This window comes from Drosophila virilis, chromosome 5, assembly GCF_030788295.1.
Source record: "Drosophila virilis strain 15010-1051.87 chromosome 5, Dvir_AGI_RSII-ME, whole genome shotgun sequence".
Classification (NCBI taxonomy): Eukaryota; Metazoa; Arthropoda; class Insecta; order Diptera; family Drosophilidae; genus Drosophila; species Drosophila virilis.
The window spans coordinates 16,007,264-16,030,522 of NC_091547.1; the positions used below are offsets into that span (position 1 = coordinate 16,007,264).

General features: G+C 39.3%; 1 protein-coding gene and 1 long non-coding RNA gene across 6 annotated transcripts; one reads left to right on the forward strand and one right to left on the reverse strand.

Annotated features, from left to right (window-relative positions):
• The first annotated feature begins 5,754 nt into the window (after positions 1 to 5,754).
• Positions 5,755 to 7,818, forward strand: Loxl2 (Lysyl oxidase-like 2). The gene is made up of 4 exons (XM_032436914.2): positions 5,755 to 6,104; positions 6,249 to 7,194; positions 7,258 to 7,415; positions 7,472 to 7,818. Exons 1-4 carry the CDS (start codon positions 5,924 to 5,926, stop codon positions 7,687 to 7,689), a joined length of 1,503 nt encoding a protein of 500 aa, XP_032292805.1. The 5' UTR covers positions 5,755 to 5,923; the 3' UTR covers positions 7,690 to 7,818.
• Positions 7,819 to 19,715: 11,897 nt separating this feature from the next.
• LOC116651124 (uncharacterized) lies at positions 19,716 to 21,350 on the reverse strand. 5 transcript variants are annotated; one of them, XR_011416973.1, is made up of 6 exons: positions 21,146 to 21,350; positions 20,957 to 21,072; positions 20,693 to 20,836; positions 20,333 to 20,641; positions 20,041 to 20,281; positions 19,716 to 19,958 (listed from the first exon to the last, which is right to left on the reverse strand). It is a non-coding gene; the product is annotated as an uncharacterized lncRNA (long non-coding RNA). The 5 variants fall into 5 exon arrangements; XR_004304142.2 differs by having other exon boundaries at positions 20,041 to 20,257; positions 20,333 to 20,836; XR_004304143.2 differs by having other exon boundaries at positions 19,716 to 19,953; positions 20,333 to 20,836.
• Positions 21,351 to 23,259: the final 1,909 nt, after the last annotated feature.

Consider the following 23,259-nt stretch of genomic DNA (forward strand, 5'->3'; position numbering starts at 1 on the left):
GTTACAATAGCTCTTAGCTTTCTTGTTAAGCCAATTTGTTCAACAAAGACGGATTTTGATTTTTTTAAAACTCATTTTGTTTTGCCCCTCCACGTGCGAGTAGATAAATAAGCCCACACTGTTTACCATCGGACTGCCACAGAAAAGCCACAAAACCGCCAACAAATTATAGTTTTCAATCGTTTTTTTTGCCATTCCATTTCAAGGCATAAACATTTTTCAATATGCAATTCCAATTATCCTATGCAAATGCAATTTGTCTCGCTGCCGAGCAATTTGGATCCCTTCCCAGCACCAAAGCGGCCCGCTTACTCCCTAAACTAGGCCCATTTTACCCGGCATTGATGTGTCTGCTAGCATAGATTGTTCTGAATTATGGCACTAAATGGCTAGACATGTTACATAATTCATTTAGTCTGAACCAGGGACATTTTCTATGGTAGTGAATAGGCAGTTGGTCTCTGCCAGTATATTCAACCGATATGACAATGGTTTGTTTTTTCATTTTTGGTTAGGTCTTTAACTCTTATTTATTGTGAAAAATTCAATTAGCAGCATATTGGCAGAAAGAGTAAAAAAATTAATTGATTTTTATGTTTAGATTTTTTCAAATAATTTATTAAATCATTTCAAGAAGCACTCCGGCGGCTATTGACTGAAGCAGCCAGCCGACTGACTCAGTCTAAGTTGAGTTTTATTAGCCAAGACGCAACACGGAGATTTTCCGGTTTCTGCTTTTGATTTCTTTTTTGCCAACTTCATAAAAATCCTAAAATAAATATTTGCCCACATAAGTTCAGGCGGAGTTCTCGTCGATGTCGCTGTCGCAGTCGCCGTCGCCGTCGTTGTTTTCGTCTGGAGACAGACGACAAAATAAGCGGAAAGTTTTGTCGCAAATCCCCGGCACGGCCCAGCCGCAGGCATTCGATAGACAGAAAAGAGCAAAACGAAATTAAGCTAGAGAAAAAACGGCTGTCTTCAGCACACAGAATTTTAAACACTCTTGTAAAAATGCCGGGTTTTGTCAAGATAATTTGAAAAACATAAAAGGCTGCAACAGTATGATGGACATATGCGATTTGTTAATGAAACTATGAAACTATGAAAAATTTAAAATTGAAATTTTTGAAATACTTAAAGACAATTGAACAATCAAAATGATTGCCATAGTATATTTCCCTGTCTTTTTATTGCTCTGTAAGTCCGTTTCATATTAACCTTTACAAAGATACTAATAACAAGTATATGTTTTTTTTTTCGTTATATTTAAGTCTCAAATTTGTTACACACAATATTTACCTGAAATTGTATTTGGTATGTGCTGCCATAAAAACAATATTTGCACTGCAACATTGAAATTGTGTGGCCAATGGTGCACAAAACCGGAAATGCCACCTGTTATTTGTATACAATATCTCCATATTGGCATAAATATAAGTGCATACATATTTATATGGATGGGGCTTTGGCATTGGCGTGCAACAGATTGACAGCTTGTCTGAAAGCTCATGCGTATTTAAACGCTTCAATAAATCGTTTTAACAAATTTAAATTTTTAAAACATAGCATTGAAAAATATTTTAAATATTTACAAGTTAAACAACATTAACATTCACTTTAACATCTTATATAAAAAAATATTCATATTCACAAAAGCATTTATTTACAAACATAATTAAAATGTCAAATTTGTCAAATTTATATGTTAAATGGGTTCATTTATTGACTTATTTAACTCCTTTAATCATTTGTTTTAAATGATTTTTAAAGTTTATCAAAAATTCTGATTATAAATAGTTGACAAAACGTAAGCTAAATACCAAAATTTAGTTCAATTTCCATCATTAAAATTCGGAATCAATATTATCTTTACGGTATATAAAAACACATTCTAAAAAATCTAAAAATTATAATTAATAGCGAATTCAAGCATTTATTGAATTTCTACCGAAATATTGATGAACTTTATTATTGCATTGGAAATATCTATCACTCAATACTGCACTAAATTTAATTATCTTCTTCAAATAATGTTTTTCCGAAACCCGCTGCTATGAAAGGGAGCAAAACAAAATATGAAAATAAAGCTCATTATAATTCCAAACGAGAACCGATCCATTTCAATGTCCATTCTCTTTGGTTCCATTTGGCGCTACTCTGGCTTGTTTTTATTCTTTTGATTTCATTATTGTTTTTATTGCTTCGTATTTTTGTGTGTCCAAGTGACTGAGTTTGCCAAAGCAAAAGGCGCATTTTAATTTCATTATTCCATTTGGTGCCCCACCCCGACAAAGCCCGTCCCACTGCGGCATGTGGGGTACCCATCCCTATTTCCATTGAAATTCGCATAAAAAGGGTATTAAAGCCGAGGCGCTCGTTGATTGTAAACTTTTTGGCACATTTTCAAAGCTGAACACGCCTTGCTACATTTTTTTGGAGCTTTTTTTCTGGTTTGCGTTGATATTACAAATTAATAAAAAAAAATTGTTTCGTATTTAAGCTAGCTACAAATTTGCGAGTTATTGCCACATCTTGTATTTTTTATGATATCTGCTCAGCGTCTTCTCGGTTTGTCCTAATGAATCATGGTTATGTCGGCTATAATTTAGTTTTAATAGCACTTTGGTGACATTTATGCTGTCAGCGGCATACAATTTTATTAATGTTCAAATGAGCTCCCATACATGATATCATTATAAAGAGATATCTCAGCTTTTAATGTCAGTTTTGTAGGCTTTGTGCAAATGAACTTATGGCCTCTTTGTGTGTGGCAACCGAGAGTAATGTACTTAAAAATGTAGCAGGCTGATTTTAAGGCATTTCGTGGACTGGTTATTTAAGTATAAGAAATTGCAATGCTCTGCACCAAATGAGAAAAGTTATAGCTTAATAACTCATCATATTGATTTATTATAATGAACATATAAAAAAAATATTAATGTAAATGCAATTACATTGAAAGACTTTGTATAAAAACAATAAAAAGATTGCCAATGTCCAACAATAATACACACAGCGTATCTCCTAGCTGATCATTTTTGTTCTTAGTTTCAGCTTTTAATTGCAATCTTTATAGCACTTTTATTGGACTTCGTTACTTTTAATTTCTGAGAAAGAGTCGAGTTTGGCTCTTTAATGAGCCGCACGGCGACTGCAACACTAACCTAATCATCTGGCTCACTTAAGTAATAAAGCAATTTATCGCTTTTCAATATCCTTTAAGCAATTTTTGCCCTTTTACTTCCTATTATTGCACTTCCTACGCCAGGCCCTCGAGCACAGTGAATGAATAAAGAACCCACACAAATTATTTTCGCGCTGGTTTCATTTTTTTACAGCTCCTCCGTCTTTGGAGGATGCTGCGGCTGTTGTTGGTGCTCTTTTAACTTGTCGCTCCGCGTCGCCAGCGGCACACGTTGCCATTTTTATGGGCTGAGCTTGGAATAGTGATCGGGATCGGGGTTGGGTTCGGGATTTGGATTGGCATTGGGGTCGAGATTAAGACTGGGTCATATCCTGGGCCGCCTGCACGTTTTTCTAAGCCGCCATTGGCGTTGCCCGACCAGTTTGATTTTAGTGTCTGGCAGAAACCAAGGGCCAGTAATGATTTTATTACAAGATTTTATATCGAATTTTATTACCTTTGTGCATGACGCTGCTGCTGATGTCGATGGCCAAGCAAGAGGAAAGCGCAAGGATTGTGTTGTCGTTGTCCTTACGCCTTTGGCAACTGCTATTGGAATTTACGCACTCATAAAATTGCTCGCTTGAATTGTGTGGGAATTTCGAAGGCAAGTTTCTTGCAATGACCCCGGCCCCGGCCATCATAATTCAATATCATAAAACGTTTATCCAATTAATTTGGACTGGTAATATTTATAGCCAGTTCGTGTAGCGATGCGAGTAGAAGTAGATCTTTAAGTTTGTCGTACTGCATTCGTGCTCTATATTTCGAATAATTCATGAAACATAACTGGTAGATAGCTGGGTGATATGTCTGGCAACAAGAGACATGAGACTTAAACTGTAAAATTCAGGGCTAAGGTACCATGTATGCTTAAGATATAAAATCTTTTAAAGCAACTTTTATTTATGGTACCCACTATAAATCAATTAAAAATTGCACGTTTGCACGAATACGTCGATTTCGAAAAGTTCAAATGTATTACGGTATCTGGATGCTCGGTACAGGGTATCCTCTCGTCACCTCTGGCTAGAGCAGTTTTTTTGCGTATTTCTGCCATACCTAGATTTCTTTCTTTACGAGACAAACGCGTATTGATCTTGAAAATGTATCCAACAGCTGTTTTTGAGCACGCTTCAATGGATTTGAATGATTACATTTGCATGTCTCTCCCTCTATTTCTCTTTTACTGTCTCTCTCTCTCTCTCTCTCTCTCTCTCTTTCCCCCCTCTATATAAATGTATATGTTTAAATATATTGTATTCTGTAGTGCTCTCTTCCGCTGACCTAACCTGGTTAGATTTCCAATTACGATTATGCTGGCGTTTTGCTAATAAGCACACCCCCATACAGACAACCAACCTACATGCAACTGACAACCGAGACAAATCCAAATGTCATTACCGCGTGTTTCTGTTGTTGTTGTTGTTGTTGTTACTGATATTTGTTTCAGTGTCAAGTTCAGTTCTCAATGTTGCATGTTGCCCATTTGCTGTTTGCGGCGTTTCAAATGGCTGCATGCCAAATATAATGGGTTTCCCTTGATGAGTTTGCCAGCTAGGCATGCAGATAGAGATAAACATAGCAACAACAACAACAACAACTAAAGCTACAAGTTATTGTACATACATTTGCGTGCATGTTATAATGCGATGAGCTTTGTGCTCAGTGACTGAGTTATGGCATAGTTTTCCATATTTTAGTTTTGTTGGTTTTCAGATTTTGCAATGACGAATGAAAATTGTTAAAGTGGGAGATTTTGCATTTGGGGCATGCAGGCAGCCTCATTAAACGTTCGTCATACGTGAGAAATAGTTTATTATGGTTGCTACCCGAATATTATTGTTGTTGCATTCACGATTTGGGAACAACATTATAGATCGCTTAGTTCGTTTTGGGTATGGACCGCGAGAAGTTGATTAAGATACGCGACAGGGAAAATAAATTAAAATATCAAGACCCCTGAAATTTTAGCAGCTGTCCCCTTTCGTTCTACCTAATGTGAGCTTTTTATCTTCTTGTTTAAGCGGAAAAATTTATGTTGAATTTAGGGTCCTCTTAAGCTCGAGCAAACAATATTCCATACAGCTGACGAATTGCAAAAAACAATAACTAAGGTTAATTAGTCACTGTCCAAAACTAGTGTTCAAAATCCGCTAATCAAAAGGATTATTTTTGACTAACTTAGGTTTCATACAGTGTATTCCGCAATCGGTATTCACCAACTGCATTGTTCTTACATAAAAAAGCTTGCATGTCAAGACATTAGTATGTAATACATACGCCTCTCGAATATAAAAATCTGACTATTTGCTTATTGACAGTTGTCGGAATGGGATTGATATCTTTGCATTGAGAAACTAACACTTTTCTAGCTATACGGCTAATCTATTGACAGCACGAAATCTGTTTCAGAATGAGTGCGATTTATATGGCAATAGTCGCTCGCGATCTCTGCCCTTGTCCGTCAGCTGACGTCAGTTGAGCGTAGAGCGTTTTGAGCGAGCTTCTGAACCGCATCAGATACATGTGTAGATACATCTAAGTAGATGCCACCAGAGCGGGCCTGAGCATACCTGAAGTTCATAGTTAAATGATTTCATTTGCTATTTAATTTGCGTTTGAACTTTGCTGCGTATTCGGCTCAGTTTCAGTTCTCGAGCGCACGCCGACTCAGGCAAATGCGACCAGCATACGCGAATAGCCGAGCATAATCCACTTGAAGACCCACTTTATAAGATGTTGGCCCTACGCGTTCTGTGGTTAACTGTGATGGGCGGACATCTGGCCGCAGCGGTTGTGCATCAATCGATACAGGATGCGCGACAGGAGCAGCAGCAACTCATACAGCGATACATCAAGACACTAAATAAGGAGGAAGGCGCAATTCGACTAGTTGGAGGTGACGCGGAATACGAAGGTAGGAGATAATCAGGTTGGAATGCGGAAAACGGAACGGGTTCCTTCCAGAACAGAAATAAACCAAAGTGAACATAGCGAACTTAAGCAATAACACAGTCAACTATTTTACAAAGGTTTCCATAAACGGCGTCTACACTTTCAGGTAACATTGAGGTGCTGCACAACAGCAAATGGGGCGCCATTTGCGATGACGAATGGGACGCTACCGAGGGTGAAATTGTATGCCGCCAGCTGGGTTTTCTCGGGCTGCGTCGCTACACCCACAGTGGCTACTTTGGGCCCGCTCGGCGCCGGTACTGGATGGACAATTTGTACTGCGAGGGTCACGAGCAGGAGCTAATCGAGTGCCACTTTGACGGCTGGGGTGTTAACGATTGTGAGCCTAGCGAGGCAGCTGGCGTTATATGCATTCCGCCGACAAATGCGGTGCGACCGCCGCTCCCAGCTTTAGCTGACGATCGTCAGCTGCCGAAATATCCCATACATCCAAGCTCGCGCCTCTATGTTAGGCTGCGTGGCGGTCGCTCCAGGAACGAAGGACGCGTTGAGGTGCGCATTGATGGCCAGCCCTGGGGCAGCATCTGTGCGGATGGCTGGTCCATGCTAGAGGCGAATGTGGTCTGTCGCCAGCTGAGCCTGGGTTATGCTCGGGACGCCTTCCAAACGGACTATTTTGGCGGCGCCAATGTTTCCCGTCCCATGCTTAGTGGCACTGAGTGTTACGGCAACGAAACGGAGCTGGCGGATTGCCTACACCACAATCATATCCGCGGCATTGTAAGCTGCCATGGAAGTAGACAGCATGTGGCTGCTGTAATTTGTGACTATCTATCGCCCGATTTGGTTGTGGACTATTACGAGATAGAGCAAACGGCACACTTAGAGGATCGTCCCATGGTGTTGATGCAGTGCGCCATGGAGGAGAACTGTGTCTCCAACGAAGCCTACCAAATACAGCGAGACAATCCCAGCTGGCGATATCAAACGCGACGATTGCTTAAGTTCACCGCAGCCGCAATCAATGCCGGCAACACCGACTTTAGGCCCTTCAAGGAGAAGAATCAGTGGGAGTGGCACATGTGTCACATGTAAGCCAGGAGATAAGCTGTGTACAATTTTTTTTATGCTAGTTCGTTTCAATTGCTTTTCAGGCACTACCACAGCATGGAAGTATTTGCGACCTTTGACATATTCGATTTACAGGGTCACAAGGTGGCACAGGGCCACAAGGCGTCTTTCTGCTTGGAGGACAGCAGTTGCCTACCAGGCGTGTCCAAGAAATACAATTGCGCCAACTTTGGCGATCAAGGTAACACAAACACCAAATAATTAAAAATTACTTAAAAACAAAAATACTTTTATTAGGAATCTCCGTTAACTGCTCCGATGTTTATCTGTACAATCTGGACTGCCAGTGGGTAGACATAACCGAACTGCCACGAGGCTCCTATATACTTAAGATTGCCATCAATCCAGAGTTCAAGGTGGCCGAGATGAGCTACGACAACAACGCTGCCATTTGTGACCTTTTCTACACCGAAAATTATGCGCGTGTTGACAACTGTCGTCTGGCAAGACCTTAGATCTGCCGAGCTTGGAGTTTTGAACAGTGCCAAATATTATGATTAACCAAAGCGTCAAGCGTAAAGCGTAAATGTTTGTATTATACTAAGTACATACTGTTTTTACTGAAATAAAACTGCACAATTTAAGGTCGTCTTCTAAGTACATATACCAAATAATGAACTTGAGAATCAGTAGAGTGTAGAGAAACATGTCAGAGAACACAACGGCATTGTCATCGGCAGCGAAGCATTTATCAAGTGTCAATACCTGAGCTATTATAGATATTGTTGTCGTCAAATATGGCTGTTGAGCTGGAACTGAAGTGTTGTATTTGGTTATAGTTCATCTACTTGTTTGAGAAGTACTTTAAAATTATAAATAATCATTCAAGTTCCAGCCCTTGTAGCTTCAGAAAAGTCCCTTCGAACTGCTCACAGAGATTTGGCAGTAGACCTTTTGGACTACTTCTCGTTCTCAACAACTTAACCCTTATAATTTCAACCCTTATTCTTTCAACTTGTTAAACAATTTTAATATATTGCCAGCAGATGCCTAACGGATTTAGGATGAGATAAGACTATAATGTACATTGACTTCAACTTCATCTAAGAAAAGCCAGCATCAAACTACGAACGAAACATCAAACTACTCACATAATCAGCTAAGAACAACGAGCATCAATTTCGCTGACAGCTCTAGATCAGAGCCAAGCAATTAATGGCCCAGTGAAGATTCGGACACATCCTTTATTGCTGGGACCAAATCGCCAGCCTTTTTTTTTAACAGAGCAAGAGATGCTTGATGGATGCACGTGGCAAAAAAATGAAGCAATCAAATGGTCGTAATGTCATCAACACCATCCATAAGTGGACAGGGTGGAAATGGGCCACTGAAACTGTGACAGGAAAGAGGGCAACGATGATGAGTTACTTTGGTCACGAAGCTATTTTTACGCTTGATTACGCGATAAATGAAAATCAAATGTTTGATTGCTTAATGCCTGGCCAGCGTGGGGTCAAAACGGCCAAGCGCCACCCAACCGCCGCACAGCACCACTTCAAAAGTGCTGCAATTTTGCCAAAGTGCCAGCCCAGTGGGATTGGTCCGGGTGGCTTTTGCGTTGGTGAACATTTCAATTATTTATATGCTTGTTTGTCTCCTCGTCTCGTGTGAGGGCGGGGACTTGGTCGGTTCATATGTGCACGTGCGATGCGAGCAGGCGACCCCGTTGGAGCGTGGGCAACCGATAACACTTGACTGCGCACCAGTTATCATTTTTTAGCTCCCAGACACGCACGAATCTGCAAATTGCAAGGCTGAAAGAAGCTCAGGGTTAGACTTTGACTGATTTGTTGATAGTTGAGTGCGTTTGGGGCATAGCCAGAGAGAGGACATGGGACATATGACATAGCCAAGCTCTGGCTGGCTGGCGTTTGGTTACGTTTCAACACCTCTGCATAGATTGATTAATTTATTAATCGCCACCCACGCCACAAATCTTTGCTAAGACCTCAACCCCGTGCATAAGCCGCTTTTGTTAATTAAATTTGAGAAAAGTTGCTTTTTGGAATAGTTGAGATTGCTTGGCGCAATCAATCAATGGCTGGAATCCTTAACGCTGTTTGTTTATGTTTTGTTTTGACTCCCTCAAAAGTGTTAAGTAGAAACCCATTTACATTTTTGTCTTGCTGCTTTGTGGCATTATTTTAGGGCTAGGTTAAAAGGGTCAAGGGTCGCCTGGTGAAATGGTTTTGTGTTTATTGATGAGCTAGGTCAGCTGCCAGACAGCACTTTAAAACGAGTTGTGTAATCTGTGACAAAGAGTTGAACAAGATAAATGTGCGCTAAGCATTATTAGGGCAAAGAGTGTGCAGTTATTAAGGCAGTTTTCTAAACAACTCCTTGGTGATTCGATTAACTTACTCTTTACTTTACTCATACTTGAAAATTATTTTGTAGTCCGATGTCAACAAAGTTATTTCAAAGTATTAAAACGTTTAGTCTTTAAAAACTTCTTTATTCATTTATGAATATTTAGAAGCAGAAGAGATTATTATACTCCATGCTTTTTTGTACTTTTATAAAATCTTGATCTAGCTGCAGCAAGAACTCGTGCCAAGTTTTATAAAAATTTAATTAAGTATTATATTATCTCTCCCTCCTCCTTACTTAAAAGAAATAAAAGGTAAATGCTTCTATATGATGTTCTCAAGCAATAAGCTGAGCAATTGTTAAACAATTCATTAACCCTCAATTGGAGCTACATGCAATTGATTAAAGCCCGGACCAGCAGCAGCTCATCGACCGTTTCCTGGGTATTTTGCTTGGCCTCCATTTACGGAATGCTCACAAAATGCTGGCAAGTTGGCAAATCAAATAGGAAGAATCTTGGGCAAAGCTGCTCACGGGCAGGCGGAAGGCAGCAAATTGTTATTTCAATTGTCAACAGCAATGCGGAGGTTCTGAGGGCGTGGCACTGACCACCCAACATTCTGTATGCAGTTAATTTTGTGCTTTGCCTGCAATAAATTTTAAATGCACATTTCAAATGTAGAAGCAACAACATCGACAACGAAATGAAACGAAACGGAAAACAATTTTCTGCAATTTCACTAAAACGACACAGAGGAGCACACATTGGCACACATATGGATTGTTGGGGAGTGAGTCTGCTTCTGGTCCTGCGAACTGCAACGACCAACGAATGCAATCGAAGTGTCCTTGGCAACCCGACAGCGCCGACAAATGAAATTGTTGACCAAAGTGCAGCGTTTAAGAAAATCGCACACACACAGAGAGACATTGTATGTATGTGTATCTAAAAGTTTTCCATATGGCCAATGCATTTTCCTTGCACTTCAATGGAACTCTCATTGTCCAGATTCCTATTATTGTTGCTTATATGCTCTGTTTTATTGTACTCTACGGGGTATATTAACTAATGAATATGTTATTTAACTGAGAGAAATTCTGGAGTAGCTTTTTTTTGCGTACCAAGCGCTATTTGGGACTATTCCAACTTCAATTGATTAATTCCTGCTTTCCGTTTTTATTGACCCCGGTTGCAGGGTATATTCCAGTCGATCAGCTCTTGTTAATGTAGTCTTACTTATATTGTTATTGCTTTTATGACAGTTTTAAGGCATTTTTATGTGTGTAAATATGGTTTAAATTTTATTTGTTGGCTCTTAAGAGATTGCCAGCAGCTTTTGTTATGCCAACAAATGCAAATTGCAATTGTTATGCAAGTCGCATGTTGCATGTTGAGCTCGATTCTGGCAATATTTTAGAGTAGTTGCTGCAATGTTGCAGCCTCAGGGAAAACTGAAAACATGAGTGCAGTCCAAATATGCTCGGATATTATTTATGTGGTCAACAGAGTTTTATCGTTAAGTATTCCGAAAGGTGTTGATACTGATGCAAATACAATTTAAAATTCTTTTTTCAGAATTGTGAAATAGGTACAAAATAAAAGTAGAATTATTCGTGTATTTGAAGTATTTCGATGTGGAAAAACAAACCAACGTCGATTATCTTTAGATTAATTACACAGGTTAATAATAAGTTTGATATGGAAGCGTTCATGGATATGGAAGCCTTGTGTAATCAAATGTGTGTTTGATAAGCTTCAAAAAGCCATTTCATAAATGTTTACGTTGTTGTTCTTGATATTGCTGTCACACATATGAAAGCATTTGCATTTAAAAGTCGGCTAATTACGAATAAACTCATTAAACTAAGGGGGAAACCGGCGAAACGCGCAACGGAGCCCGCACAATTTGGACAACATTTGGTGGCATCTTTTGCCAAATTGAATGCGACAGGCAATCCACCCCACCACCAAAGCGAACCCCTTACACAGTTTGGCGAACATTTGGCTTGTTATCATTTTCATGGTTGAGGCGACACATGAAAATACCGAAAGAGTTAGGAAAAAAGACGGGGGATGCTGAGAAGGGCAGGGATATTGTTGGCTCATTTGTGTACCCAGCTCTGTCTGTCAGGCAGTCAGCCAAACATTTGTTTTAATTATTATAAAAGCAAATTGCATAATTAAAAATGTTAAATGCATTTTCATTTTTAATTACAATTAATTTTATGCAGCTTACAAAATTGGAGGGCTGTGCCAACAGTTTTTTCACAGATTTTTTACGCCAAATTACAACGGAAGTCGATTAATTGCTGATATGTGAATGCACTAGTATGGCTATTGGTGAATTGGACACTGAACACTATGGATCTTTTTAACCCCGTTTAGCTCCGTATTCGATTAAAATCTATTACATTTTTAACATATTATTATTAGGCGCGGGCAATGTTATGCAGAGTGGAATCAGGCTTTTCAGCTCGTATCGTATCGTATAGCATTAACAAAACAACAATCTCCAAAGGAAATATATTGCACGAATTAGAAAAATCTGTACAAAAATGTTACCCTGAGTGTTGCTAGATTTTCACGCAGCAAAATGTCAGCGTAATATAAATAAGACAACAGGCTAAATTATATCCTTTCAAAAGATAAATTATATACATTAGTCAAGGCTTTCAGACATCATTTGCCTTCTAGTCGTATACAAAATCAAGCTACAATCTATGTCATATCATATCATTTACAAGCATTTCTGCGACACTTTTCAAATGTCAGCACTTCAGAGACTTTGTTTTGTACTTTGACTTCTGCCTGTGGCAACAAAACTCGCAAAGCTACGCACATTTCCTGCCCACTTCTGATTGCCGAAAAACTTTATACTCACTGCCATGCCCCTTGCCAGCACTTTATTCAACCACTTGACACACTTAAACGCACTTATCAAACCGCGCAAAAAGTCAAACGCATTGAAACGCGACAACCAGCAATGAGAAGCAGTCAGAGACAGACTCGAACTGGCAAACAGCACCAATGGGACCCATATATCAAAAATCAACAGCTGCAAAACGAGAAATGAAAAAGGTTCCTCCCCCGAACGCCTACCGCCCCACCCACTACGAGACACATGTGACAAAAGATAAACACACGAAGAAGAAAAATTCTAAAATCGAAAAAAATAAACGCGAGAAAAACTTTCATACCACCAGCATGCGGCATTAAGCGTGGCAGAAGCGCCCGATAAGGATGCAAATGCCGCAAGCAGCGCTGCCAGCGGCGACCGCAACAAATTCTGCTCGCATATCTTGCGGGGACCTCCGGATGTACGAGTATGAGGGAACAATCTTAATTGCGGGTCAAGAGCCATGCCAAAAAAAAAGCCAGAAAAATGTTTTTAAAAAGCGACGGTGATAAAATAAAGGCCAACATGGAAATTGAGATAAAAAAGCGGGTTAACACAAATCTGCATAGATGTCTGAATGGGTTTGTGAATGCGCTGTATATGTCAAGGAATTTAGATAATCTTCAGATTTGTTGTTAAATAAATTATTCCTTTAGTTACACAATATATCGAAGAGCTTTTTTAGAGCTTTGAATCATTCGGGAATTGAAATTACTATTGCAAAAATTGTTCTTTGAGTTCTGAGATCTTTTTTGGAGATATACTAAACTCAAGAACTAGGTAATGCACTATCGACCACAATCTCTTACTGTCACCGTTGAATATATCGATAGTTCCTATTTGGACTTTTGCCTGTTATTTTTCAGCGTGACCATCAATAATTTTGTAGAACATTTACGTAGATCATCAAACATTTTCAAATACCTTAGCTGCCGCAAAACAACTTTAAACTCAGTTGATCTCCAGCTTGTCGCCTCTAACCTTCGTTTGGTGTGCACTCACACTTAAAAGGGCCAATCAAGGAGCATGACCTACACTCCCTGCTACCAGCCCATTTTTGTATCCAAAACTCTTCACACATGACAGATTAGACATCCTGGGGCAAACCTTGAAACGAAACTGAAAACGGTTCCACGGTAACCACGAAACAGATACAAATCCAGCAGATACATGACACACGCCCTTAAGACACAATTTTCGCTTTGTTAGACGCTGCAAAAATACTGGTGGAATGTGACAAAAATATATATGGACCCAGGGCAAGCGGAGAGCGGGCGTGGGCGTGGGCGTGGCACACATACCAACAAATATTTTAAAATGACAAACTTTCTAGGCAACGGTTGGGGTGCCGGGGCTGCTCTATGCCAAAACGCTTTCGCATTGTAACCCAACTCGGCAACTTTGAGCTGACAAAAAAGTTTTCAGCACGCATACGCCGCGTTGCCATCACCACATTTTGCTGCATACTTTTTGGCGCTTGGCATCGCGGCTGGGAAACAAGTCTGAGCGGGAGCGCTGCGGGCATTGCGGGCTGCTTGTTATTTTTCGCTGCCGGCACTCGCCCTATGAATTATTTGAATTTTATGCGACAAATCACCTGCAAAATATAAATTCCTAGCAACGAGCGACATCTGCTCGCCTCCGAGTCGACCGGAAATCAGAGTTGTGGATTGGGGTTGGGGGCAACGGCACGTGAGCACGCACCAAGAGACAGCGCCACGTTACACCGTTAATCGTTCGTTAATCTGTCGTAAAATTTTCGTTGCAAATCCTGGCGTTAAGTTAAGTGGATGTCTGACAATCGCCGCCGCCACTCGCATTTCGCATTTCGCCTGTGGAGTTTTCATTTCTTACTTTTACGTAGGCGATGCCCGTAAACTTTTTAATCGAAAAATGATGTGACTCCTCCCCACCACAAACAGCCATATCTTATTCCTGTTGCCCACCCATGTAGCTTTGTAATTAAGTGCGGGGCGTGCTGCGTCATAAGGAGCATTTGAGGTGCCAGCGGGTGGTAAGAATCGAATTTGGTCTTCGACCTTTTAAAATATTCGCTTCTGGCTACAATATAAAATGAGCAGCACACCTTGGGGTACAGAACTTCTAATTATAACAATGAATCAGCAATGACACTGTGTAAAAGTTTGGAGAATCTTGATATTCAAAAACCGTTCGAAGGTTAGCACGTGCTGGAACTTAAGGCTAAAAATTTTAGAAAAACAACTGGCTTTTAGTTGGTATTCTGGGGTTTGGTCAGAGAGCCGCCTAATTTGATCAGTTATAAGGAGTGGCAAGTCAAGGTGGCAACAAAGTTGTTTGAATGCATTTTCTACGGTGGAGGGAAAAGCAGGCATAATAGAGTTTAGAGCCTACATATGTGAATGTATGGTAGGAAATTTAACCGATTAGAGCATAGAGTCCCTTTTCCCCATCCAGCAAAATTCATATAGGTATGTTAAGTTCCTGTATATTGTAGCAAATTATAAGAAAATATGTAACAGGTAAGCTTAGTGCCTTTATAATTTCTCTGCGCTGGAACAGCTCAACTTTTAAGAAGAGGAGAACACAACAGCAGGCTCCAATGCCTTTTCAAATTAATTGTAGACAGCAAATGTCGTGTAACTCAAAGATAAACGTTCCTCGAAAAGTCGCTTGCACTCTGCTCCCCTGTCTGCGCACATCTCACGCTGCCCCCTCCCCACTTACTCGATCCATCCCTCTTATGCAATACCTTCAAAGCTAACACAAATCTTTGCCCCCATGTGCCATGAAAAAAAAAAATAAAACACAAAAAAAAAATAAATAAAAGACAAAAACTTTTGCTAAATGCTGGCAGTAGAGACAATTGTACAAGTTCAACATTTGTCACACGTACTAAGCATTTACGCAAGACATGAGAAAAAATAAGGAAAGAAAAAAGAAAATGACATGGCATGGAAATTAACAAAGAAACATCAACATCAAGTCAAATTGTTGCTCTTGCAGCCCGCATATGAAGCAGCTGGCTGAAGGGCGAGAGGCCTGGGGATCTACGCAGACAAAAGCAAAGCTGCTCTGGATATAGTTGTCGTCAATTTAAACAGCTCAAAGACACGCAGCAGAAGAGGCAGCGGGTCGACATGTCGGGACGCAGACAGAGTCCCAAGTAAATGCAACTTGAACACTAGAAATATTTGGACTCGTCCATGTCCGCACACTTACCGTATTCTATTTGATTGTATGTATGCTCAAGTCTTCAAAAATATTCGTACCGTATGTCTAGGTCTGGAAGTCTATGGCTATGACTTCTCTCGAGGCTGTCACATTTGATACGCCCGTGAAGAAGACGACGACCGACGATGACGATGACATGAACTGAAGGGACTTGCAGCAACATGAGAAACAATTTTGTGTTGATGATGCAGGAGCAGCATCTAAGACTCGGGGATTTGCCAAGGCATGGGGCACGACGTTGACTTTGTAGCATGTTGCGGGAGGAGAGCATGTGCAATGAGAACACTGAAAGAAATACAATGTGATAAGCAAAATTAAATCGACTATAGTTATAAATATAATTAGTGTTAATATAGGTAGCTTTAGAAAGGGGTTAAGCAAATTGGTTAAGCAAATGATAAACTAAAACCTAGTAATCAATTTTTAAAATAAATTTATTTTTGTTCAAAGGGTGGTAGTAAAGGTAGAAAAAAGTAATGTCTCGGTTTAAAAATAGAATACTACATGTTAAATAAATATAACGATATATCTTCTTTATCTATCTTTATTTATATATTGTTGTTCAATAAATTATTATAAATAATAAATATATTTAACTCAACGATTCAAGCTTCCAAGCTTGACCCACATCAAATTTTAACCATTTCCCTGACTTTTGGACCAGTGCTCACAAAATACAAAAAAGAATTAATGTGCATAGGAATACAAAACGCAAACATAATTAAACTTGCCACACCCATTTCGCTAGGCGAAATGTGCCACGTTCTCACTTCTGAGAGTGTGACTATGACTCTGAGTGCCGCTCATTTGTGTGTTTTATTGTGTCTGTCTGCCGCACAGAAATAAAACCAAATTTGTCACAATGCCCAAAGAATATAGGCACTATGGGGCAAATACTATCTATATGGGCTCTGAGGCTCTGTCGAGCTACTCATATTTGGCAACTTATGAACACGCAGCTTGGCCGTCGACTTTGTCGCCTGCCGTTGACAATTATGGCATGCAACTGAATTTTTATTACTACGAAATTAGCCCAGAACTGTTTTAGTAAACTCAGCGAGTGCTGCCTGCTCCCTGCTCCACTGAATTGTCTGAAGTTCATAAATACGCACTAGTATTGAGTCATAAAACGGCGCTTGATTGGACCGCTACGTGGGCGTCTACAAGAACTGCAACTAATTTGAGATACAGACGGCAACTGTAGTTTATCTTTTAGCTGTGTTATGGGTCTATGGCTGGCCAACTAATTGCAAGCCTCTGTGGGTGGCCACAAAAACAGTAACGAGTGTGAATTCCAGATACGTTCACGTTGGCTACTCACCCGCCCCAGCTTAGGGGAACCCAATTTTCGCGCTTAATTATGAAAAGGCAAACAAACTTTTGAGACTGTCCAAACAGTTGCAGGACGAGGCACGCTCTCCTCTGTGTATGTGTGTGTGGTTGTGTGTGCAATATCCTGTCCACTTCCGCTGGTTTGCCACTCCACCGAATGTCTGGCACAACAACAAAGCGACTATGCACACATATATGTGTATAAAATATTTTCTAGCCCGCGGCATTTTATGCGCCGACAGCTGATTTAAAATGCATTTTCAATTTGTGTGTCGAAAACATCACCCACGGGCCGTGGCGCAGGTTTGAGCAAGGACTCGCGCAGGAAACAGCGACAGTCCTTTGTAAACTAATTTGCTTGAACAGGGCACACATATCGAAAATGAAGCTTTGAGGCCTCTTTGCATAACAAATTTATACTGCAAAATGTATGCAAACAATGTAAAAAATGTTCGCCAGAAAAAATAAAACAAGAACATAAACAAAAACAGAAGCAGCAACAACTGGTCAAACAAAAGCAATAAAAACAGAGCGAAGGCAAAAATGCGAATAAAAAAAGGAAAATTATAAAAAAGCGAAAAACAATTGCTCATTGTCTGAGCAATTATACACGCATTGCTGCCCCAGCACCAAACATCAATGCCACGAAAACAGACAGCTGTGCACCAGCTAAAACAACATCAACAGCCACATCCACGCCCACAAGAGTAAAAAAACACAACTAGCCGGAAAATAGAAGAGCACACAACAAGGTATTATGTTCCAGTCGCCTATACAAATGCTTACAGATTCCAATTAGCACAATAATCTTTAAGTTCTGACTGACTAATTGGTGGTTCGAACGGTAACAGTCTTTGGTAATACAATTAAATATGAAGAACATTTGGAAATGCGAAAATGGTTGATTAAAACTATTTTCGTTTTAATTCGACAGGCTTCAAATTAAGAGAGCCATTAAATAAGAGAGTTGGAGTGAAAGAGATACTGAATTAACTCTAAATTGTCTTCAACTGAACTACGATTATAAGTTGTAAATCTAACATACATTCTATCCCAAATGAGACATCTAGTGAATCTAGTTTTTTAATATTCAAGATATGCATGCTGTTTCTTAATACAAATTGGATATACTCTCTCTTGGGTAAAAGTAAAAGGGCTGAAATGATTAGGATTTTTATTTCGCTGTTTTACACAATTACACAACTTAATAAATGCAGGGTATTGTAATATGTAAAAAATATTTTATTACATTTATCATGTACCCCACCAAATAACAAAAGTCAAATACAAAGTCAAAGACAGAACAAATATTTAACAAACAAAAAAAAATAAGTATATTAAATTTGATTTCTGTGTCACAATGTGATCCAGCTTCTTTCGCGGCGGACTACTCTTTTCATGACTGCCCCACATTTTTACTGCTCATTAAAATGTGGCAGTCAATTTGACAAAGCCTTGTAATAAACTCCCCGTTCGAGGCACTCGCAGCCTGGACAATAACACAAAAAAATACAAAGCCAAAAGAAAAAAAAATAAAATGTATTATGGGTGCTCAACTCATTTATAATTATAATGGGCTTTTTACGAATATTTTCATATGGACAATTTTGCGCTGCGCTTACACAAAGTCGGCCCATTGCGACTTTTTGCAAACATCCTTTTTTTTGTGTTTGTTTTTTTTTTTTCTAATAACAAAAAAGAGCCAACATCATAAAAGACAAATGAGCCGCAGCCAAAAGCGGACAACAGAATGAAAAAAAAAATTACGATAAAAGATGGGAAAACTGTTACCGAGTTCGCCTCATTGTCTACATGACTTTGGTCAACTGGGTGATTGCGTTGTGGGCGTGGCGCCAAGAGAGGGCTTTGGAGTGAAATCAGTTTGTATTGTATTCCTTTTGAAGGCATCTAATATTTTATGTATTTTTTGTTCGCCAGCAATGATAAAACGCCAGCGAGCGGCGGCGATGAGGACATCGTTGACTTCTAAGGAAATGGCTACTTTTCTAAGCTTTTAATAATATCCTTTTTACGTCCACTAAATGAAGGATATAAAGTCAACACTTTGCACAATAAGGCGCCAGAGGATGGAAGCTTTGCACATTTTCAACGCCCTTTCTTCCTTGGCCAGCCGCTAACATAGAAACTTGGACATCGCCCTGGGATCTGGCCTCTTAGTTGCCATTCTTTGGCTAAGTTTTGTGCCGCTATCTGCTCCTTGGTTTGCATAAGTTTGCCACCAGGCGCTTCCGGTTAATGTGGTCAGCTGCAACATCAACAAATAATAGAGAAAAAACTAAAGTCCCGTAGACATTTATATGGGCACATCTTTGGGTGATTTCCGCTTCACTGGTGCAGCTTTCAGTCCTCCGCCTTGGGCGCCAGCTACTGGACATTAAGTGTCGCCAGCAAGACCATCAATCTCGTTGGCTTCAGCCCGGAGGTTTTTATGAAGGCTATAGACGGGGCTCTTCTTTAAATTCAATGCTCCCTTTAAGCGGGGCGAATCAATAAAATCAATCTATTGGGAGCTGAGAGTGCTCATCAATAACTTAAAGAGTGCGCAATTAAATGGGCCAGCTTCAGATGTCGTTGTCCGTTACCCTTTTTAATAAAATTAAAATGCCAACTTTTGGCAACTTGAGAACGCTGTAAAAATGTCTCCTTAACGAAGGAGTGAATAATTTATTTACATTTCTTAAAAAGCAAAATGTAAGCGAATAAAAACCTTTATTTGGCAAAATATTTATTCAAAGTTGTCGTTTTCATTTATATAAAAGCTGATTTGGCTGTATTGTATATGTATATTTACATATACAGCATAAATATGTGTTCCACTAAGTCGTCCCCTTTCACAATTATACAAATCGGCTTCCATATTTATGTCAAAGTGTCACAAGCTAATCTCCATCTGCCCCGAGTACTTTTCATTTTGCCATGTGATTGCATTCAGAGTTACAAGAACCCCTAATCTGGGACAGGGCTTCGATTACCAGTCAAAGAAGTGAATGAAGGGAAATAATTTCAATAAGCAATTAGACGGCAATTACTTACAACAACTTGCAGGTCTTACAGGAGTTGGTCGACTTTGTGATGACTTTTGTTGAAGGGGAGCAGTCAAGCAGCAGCAGGACTTTGACTTGCTAAGCAATTACTTGAAATTTATATGTGACTCGGCTCCTGAAGTGGTCGTGCTTCAAGCCAAACCACTCACCACGAACGCAGCCATAATTGAAATGCTCCAGAGAAACGGCCAAGAACGTGAATCGGACTGGCGCCAAACCAAAAGCAACAACTATGTATTACACATAAAGTTTTTGGGGTAAAAACTAATTGAGTTACATACTTGTACTCGTATTTGTACTCGCATTCGTCTGTCGAGGCACACGCACCCACACCAGCTACTGGCTCCAAGTTGTACTCAAAGATGGGGACAAAGTTTGCTTCTTTTTGGCTTGGCTGGCTTGTTGAGCAAACCAAAAGTTTACATTGTTTAATTTCGACAAATGTAAGACACTCGAAAGCGATTGCAACCCTCACTAATCTTTTGTTTGCCATGTTGTGGGTGGTAGTTCCTCGTACCCACTCTCCAGCTCTCGTATTACTTCACATGTTATCCTGTTTCTTAACATGGCATAATCTCTTTGCCAGCTTCCTTTTGGATTCAGAAAAAGTTACTTTGCACTACATATACTTATACATTTACGTATGTTATAACTATCGGTGGGTGGTATAACTTTGGTCTCTTGTTTCCGGCGGCGCCATCTTTAAGTTTCATTAATGTGTGAGTATGTGTAAATCTGCTATAACGCTGTGCGTAAGACCGGAGTTGTATTTTATTTCTTTTTGCCTGCGATTGAAAAGTTTTTGTAATTGAGCTACGACCAGCGAATGCAGCAGCCACTTTGGCGTATGTGCAATATTTAATGACATTACTTTATCATTTCTGACATCAATTTATGCCACTTACCAAGCTCTACTCCTCTGGATGTGTGTCCTTATGTGGCATGTAATTGAGATACACATTTTTGACATTATTTGAAAGCTTAAGCATTAATTACAAATGAGTAGCTTAACTAGAAATGACTTTATAAGATTACAAAGGATAACGAACGGAAGTTAGCTAAGCCTCAAAATATGATTTAAGTTATACACTTACATAAATAGCATAATATATATTCTGGCAAGTTAATTTTTTTTAGTTAAACAGGTCTACATTTTACATACATCTTGATATATACATTGTTAAAGAATCGCATCGGTGTTTATGCATAACACCTTTACTTGGACTTTCATTACTGTGTGGCATTTGATATTTTGATAATGTTGAAAAGTAAATACTTTCCAACTTATAAATTAAATGCAACTTAAGCATTTATCATGTTTGCATTAAATTTGCATAAAAATGCAATTTCATATGAACATGAACTACCAAATTTTTCAAGAACAAGACCCAAAAAGTTTGTTATGAAAAAAACTTGGTAATTTGGCATTAAAAACAAATCAAAGCAATGATATCTAAGCATTTGTAGCACAATAAAGCTGGACGAGCCTCAAGTGGCACAACAGACTCCTGTTATGCGTAGCAATAGCAACTTCTAGGGCTGACAATACAAATGTGGCTAACGCCCACAAGCATGGTGATCAAATTTGTTTTGCGTGTGTGCTTCTAAGAGCTTTACTAAATTAATCAGCATAATTATGCCGGCAGGGCAACCAGACTCCTACACTTAGAGTCTCCTAGCTACCTTTACGTAACGTACTTTACCTTACCTTATTTATTAATTAGTGATTCGTTAGTGCTGGCAGCTTGTTTATTTTTTGTCGTTGTTTCTGTTGTAGATGTTGTCATACACAACTTTCGCTGTTCTGTTAAAATAAAAAAATAAAAAAAAAAAAACAGAGGAAAACAAAGTGTGGCATTTTAATTATGCCGGCAAATAAAACACGCCCCATGCGCAAACAGGCAGCTACGTTTACCTGTGCTTAATTAAAATAAATAGACACATGCACTGGCAGCCAGATTGACTGGTCACATGTCCTTCAAAGGACCACAAATTATGCTTGGCAAGATAGCTAGGTGATGCTCTGTGGCTTTCATTATTATGCAGCGCGCGTATGTTTTGGCATTAACCGATATGGACGGCCATTTCCATAAGTCAACAACCCCGTTGCCATCAAACCAACCGGCTTAGCAATTAAAGCCAATGTTCGTTTTGGACAGCAGACAAACGGACTGCGAGACAGCAGTCGGACTTGGACAGACTGCATCCAATACTAAATGGCACTTTCGTTTAGGAGCTATTGCAAATATTTCTGTTCCTTTTTTTTGCACTCAAGTTTCTGGTTTTCTGCTTGCCTCGTATTCAAATCAGTTGCAACGCCCAATTAATGTAAGCCACCGCAATGTTGCATACTAATGAGCGCTGGCTGGGAACTGCGACAAGATTTAACAGCAGGCGACGACAATGAACATGAAAATAAAGATGTGCGGAATGATGTCGGATACGTTTAGGCATGGGTTCATGTCGCAGTCTCTTACTTTGAATTAGTGCTAGTTTACTCAGCCATATCAAATGAACTAGCTTTAACTTAATAAATTTTTTTTTTAACAGTCAACAGATTTTCTTGAATGACAAAGCATATTGCCTTTGCTAAACTCTAAGATATTTAATACTCAATTGAAATTTAAATTCCAGAATCTTTTGTTTTAATATAATTAAACATATTGTTTAACTATATCATTGATTGATAAATTGATTCTAATAATTAAAATTTTAGCCAAAGACGCAAAGGGAAAGAGTGGGCATTATAACCCAATAATATAGACTTTGCATATATACCGCTTCTCTCTGCATTTTAGTTAATTTTAACTTATTTCAGGCAAAGCATTCTTACATTGCATTAAAAATTATGTTACGTGGTTAACATTATTCTTTAACTCCTGATATATGCTAATTACCAACTTTGGGAGTAATTGGTGAATAACTAAAAGGCTTTAAAGTTTGAAAGCAAGCTAAGCTGTTTTGTTTTTGAAAATTACATTTGCATTTTAATTTTTATAAAATACAATAATAAAACAATAAAAACATCAACTTTGACACTTTTCAGCCATTTGAAAGGCGGCAAGACAGGGAAAATGATGTCATTAAAGGCACATGCTGATGGCATTTTGAAGGCATATTACGCATACGCAGCGTATAAAGGCGCAACAGCTGTGGCATGCGTAGCACATGTGTGACAGTATATGCGTATGTGTATTTCCGTTGAGAT

What these genes read in the sequence shown, in the direction of transcription:
- Loxl2 (XM_032436914.2), top strand. Translation starts at nt 5,924, where the DNA reads ATGTTGGCCCTACGCGTTCTGTGGTTAACTGTGATGGGCGGACATCTG. An exon ending in GAGTGGCACATGTGTCACAT is followed by an intron (nt 7,195 to 7,257) that starts GTAAGCCAGGAG and finishes ATTGCTTTTCAG; the next exon opens with GCACTACCACAGCATGGAAG. An exon ending in CGCCAACTTTGGCGATCAAG is followed by an intron (nt 7,416 to 7,471) that starts GTAACACAAACA and finishes TACTTTTATTAG; the next exon opens with GAATCTCCGTTAACTGCTCC.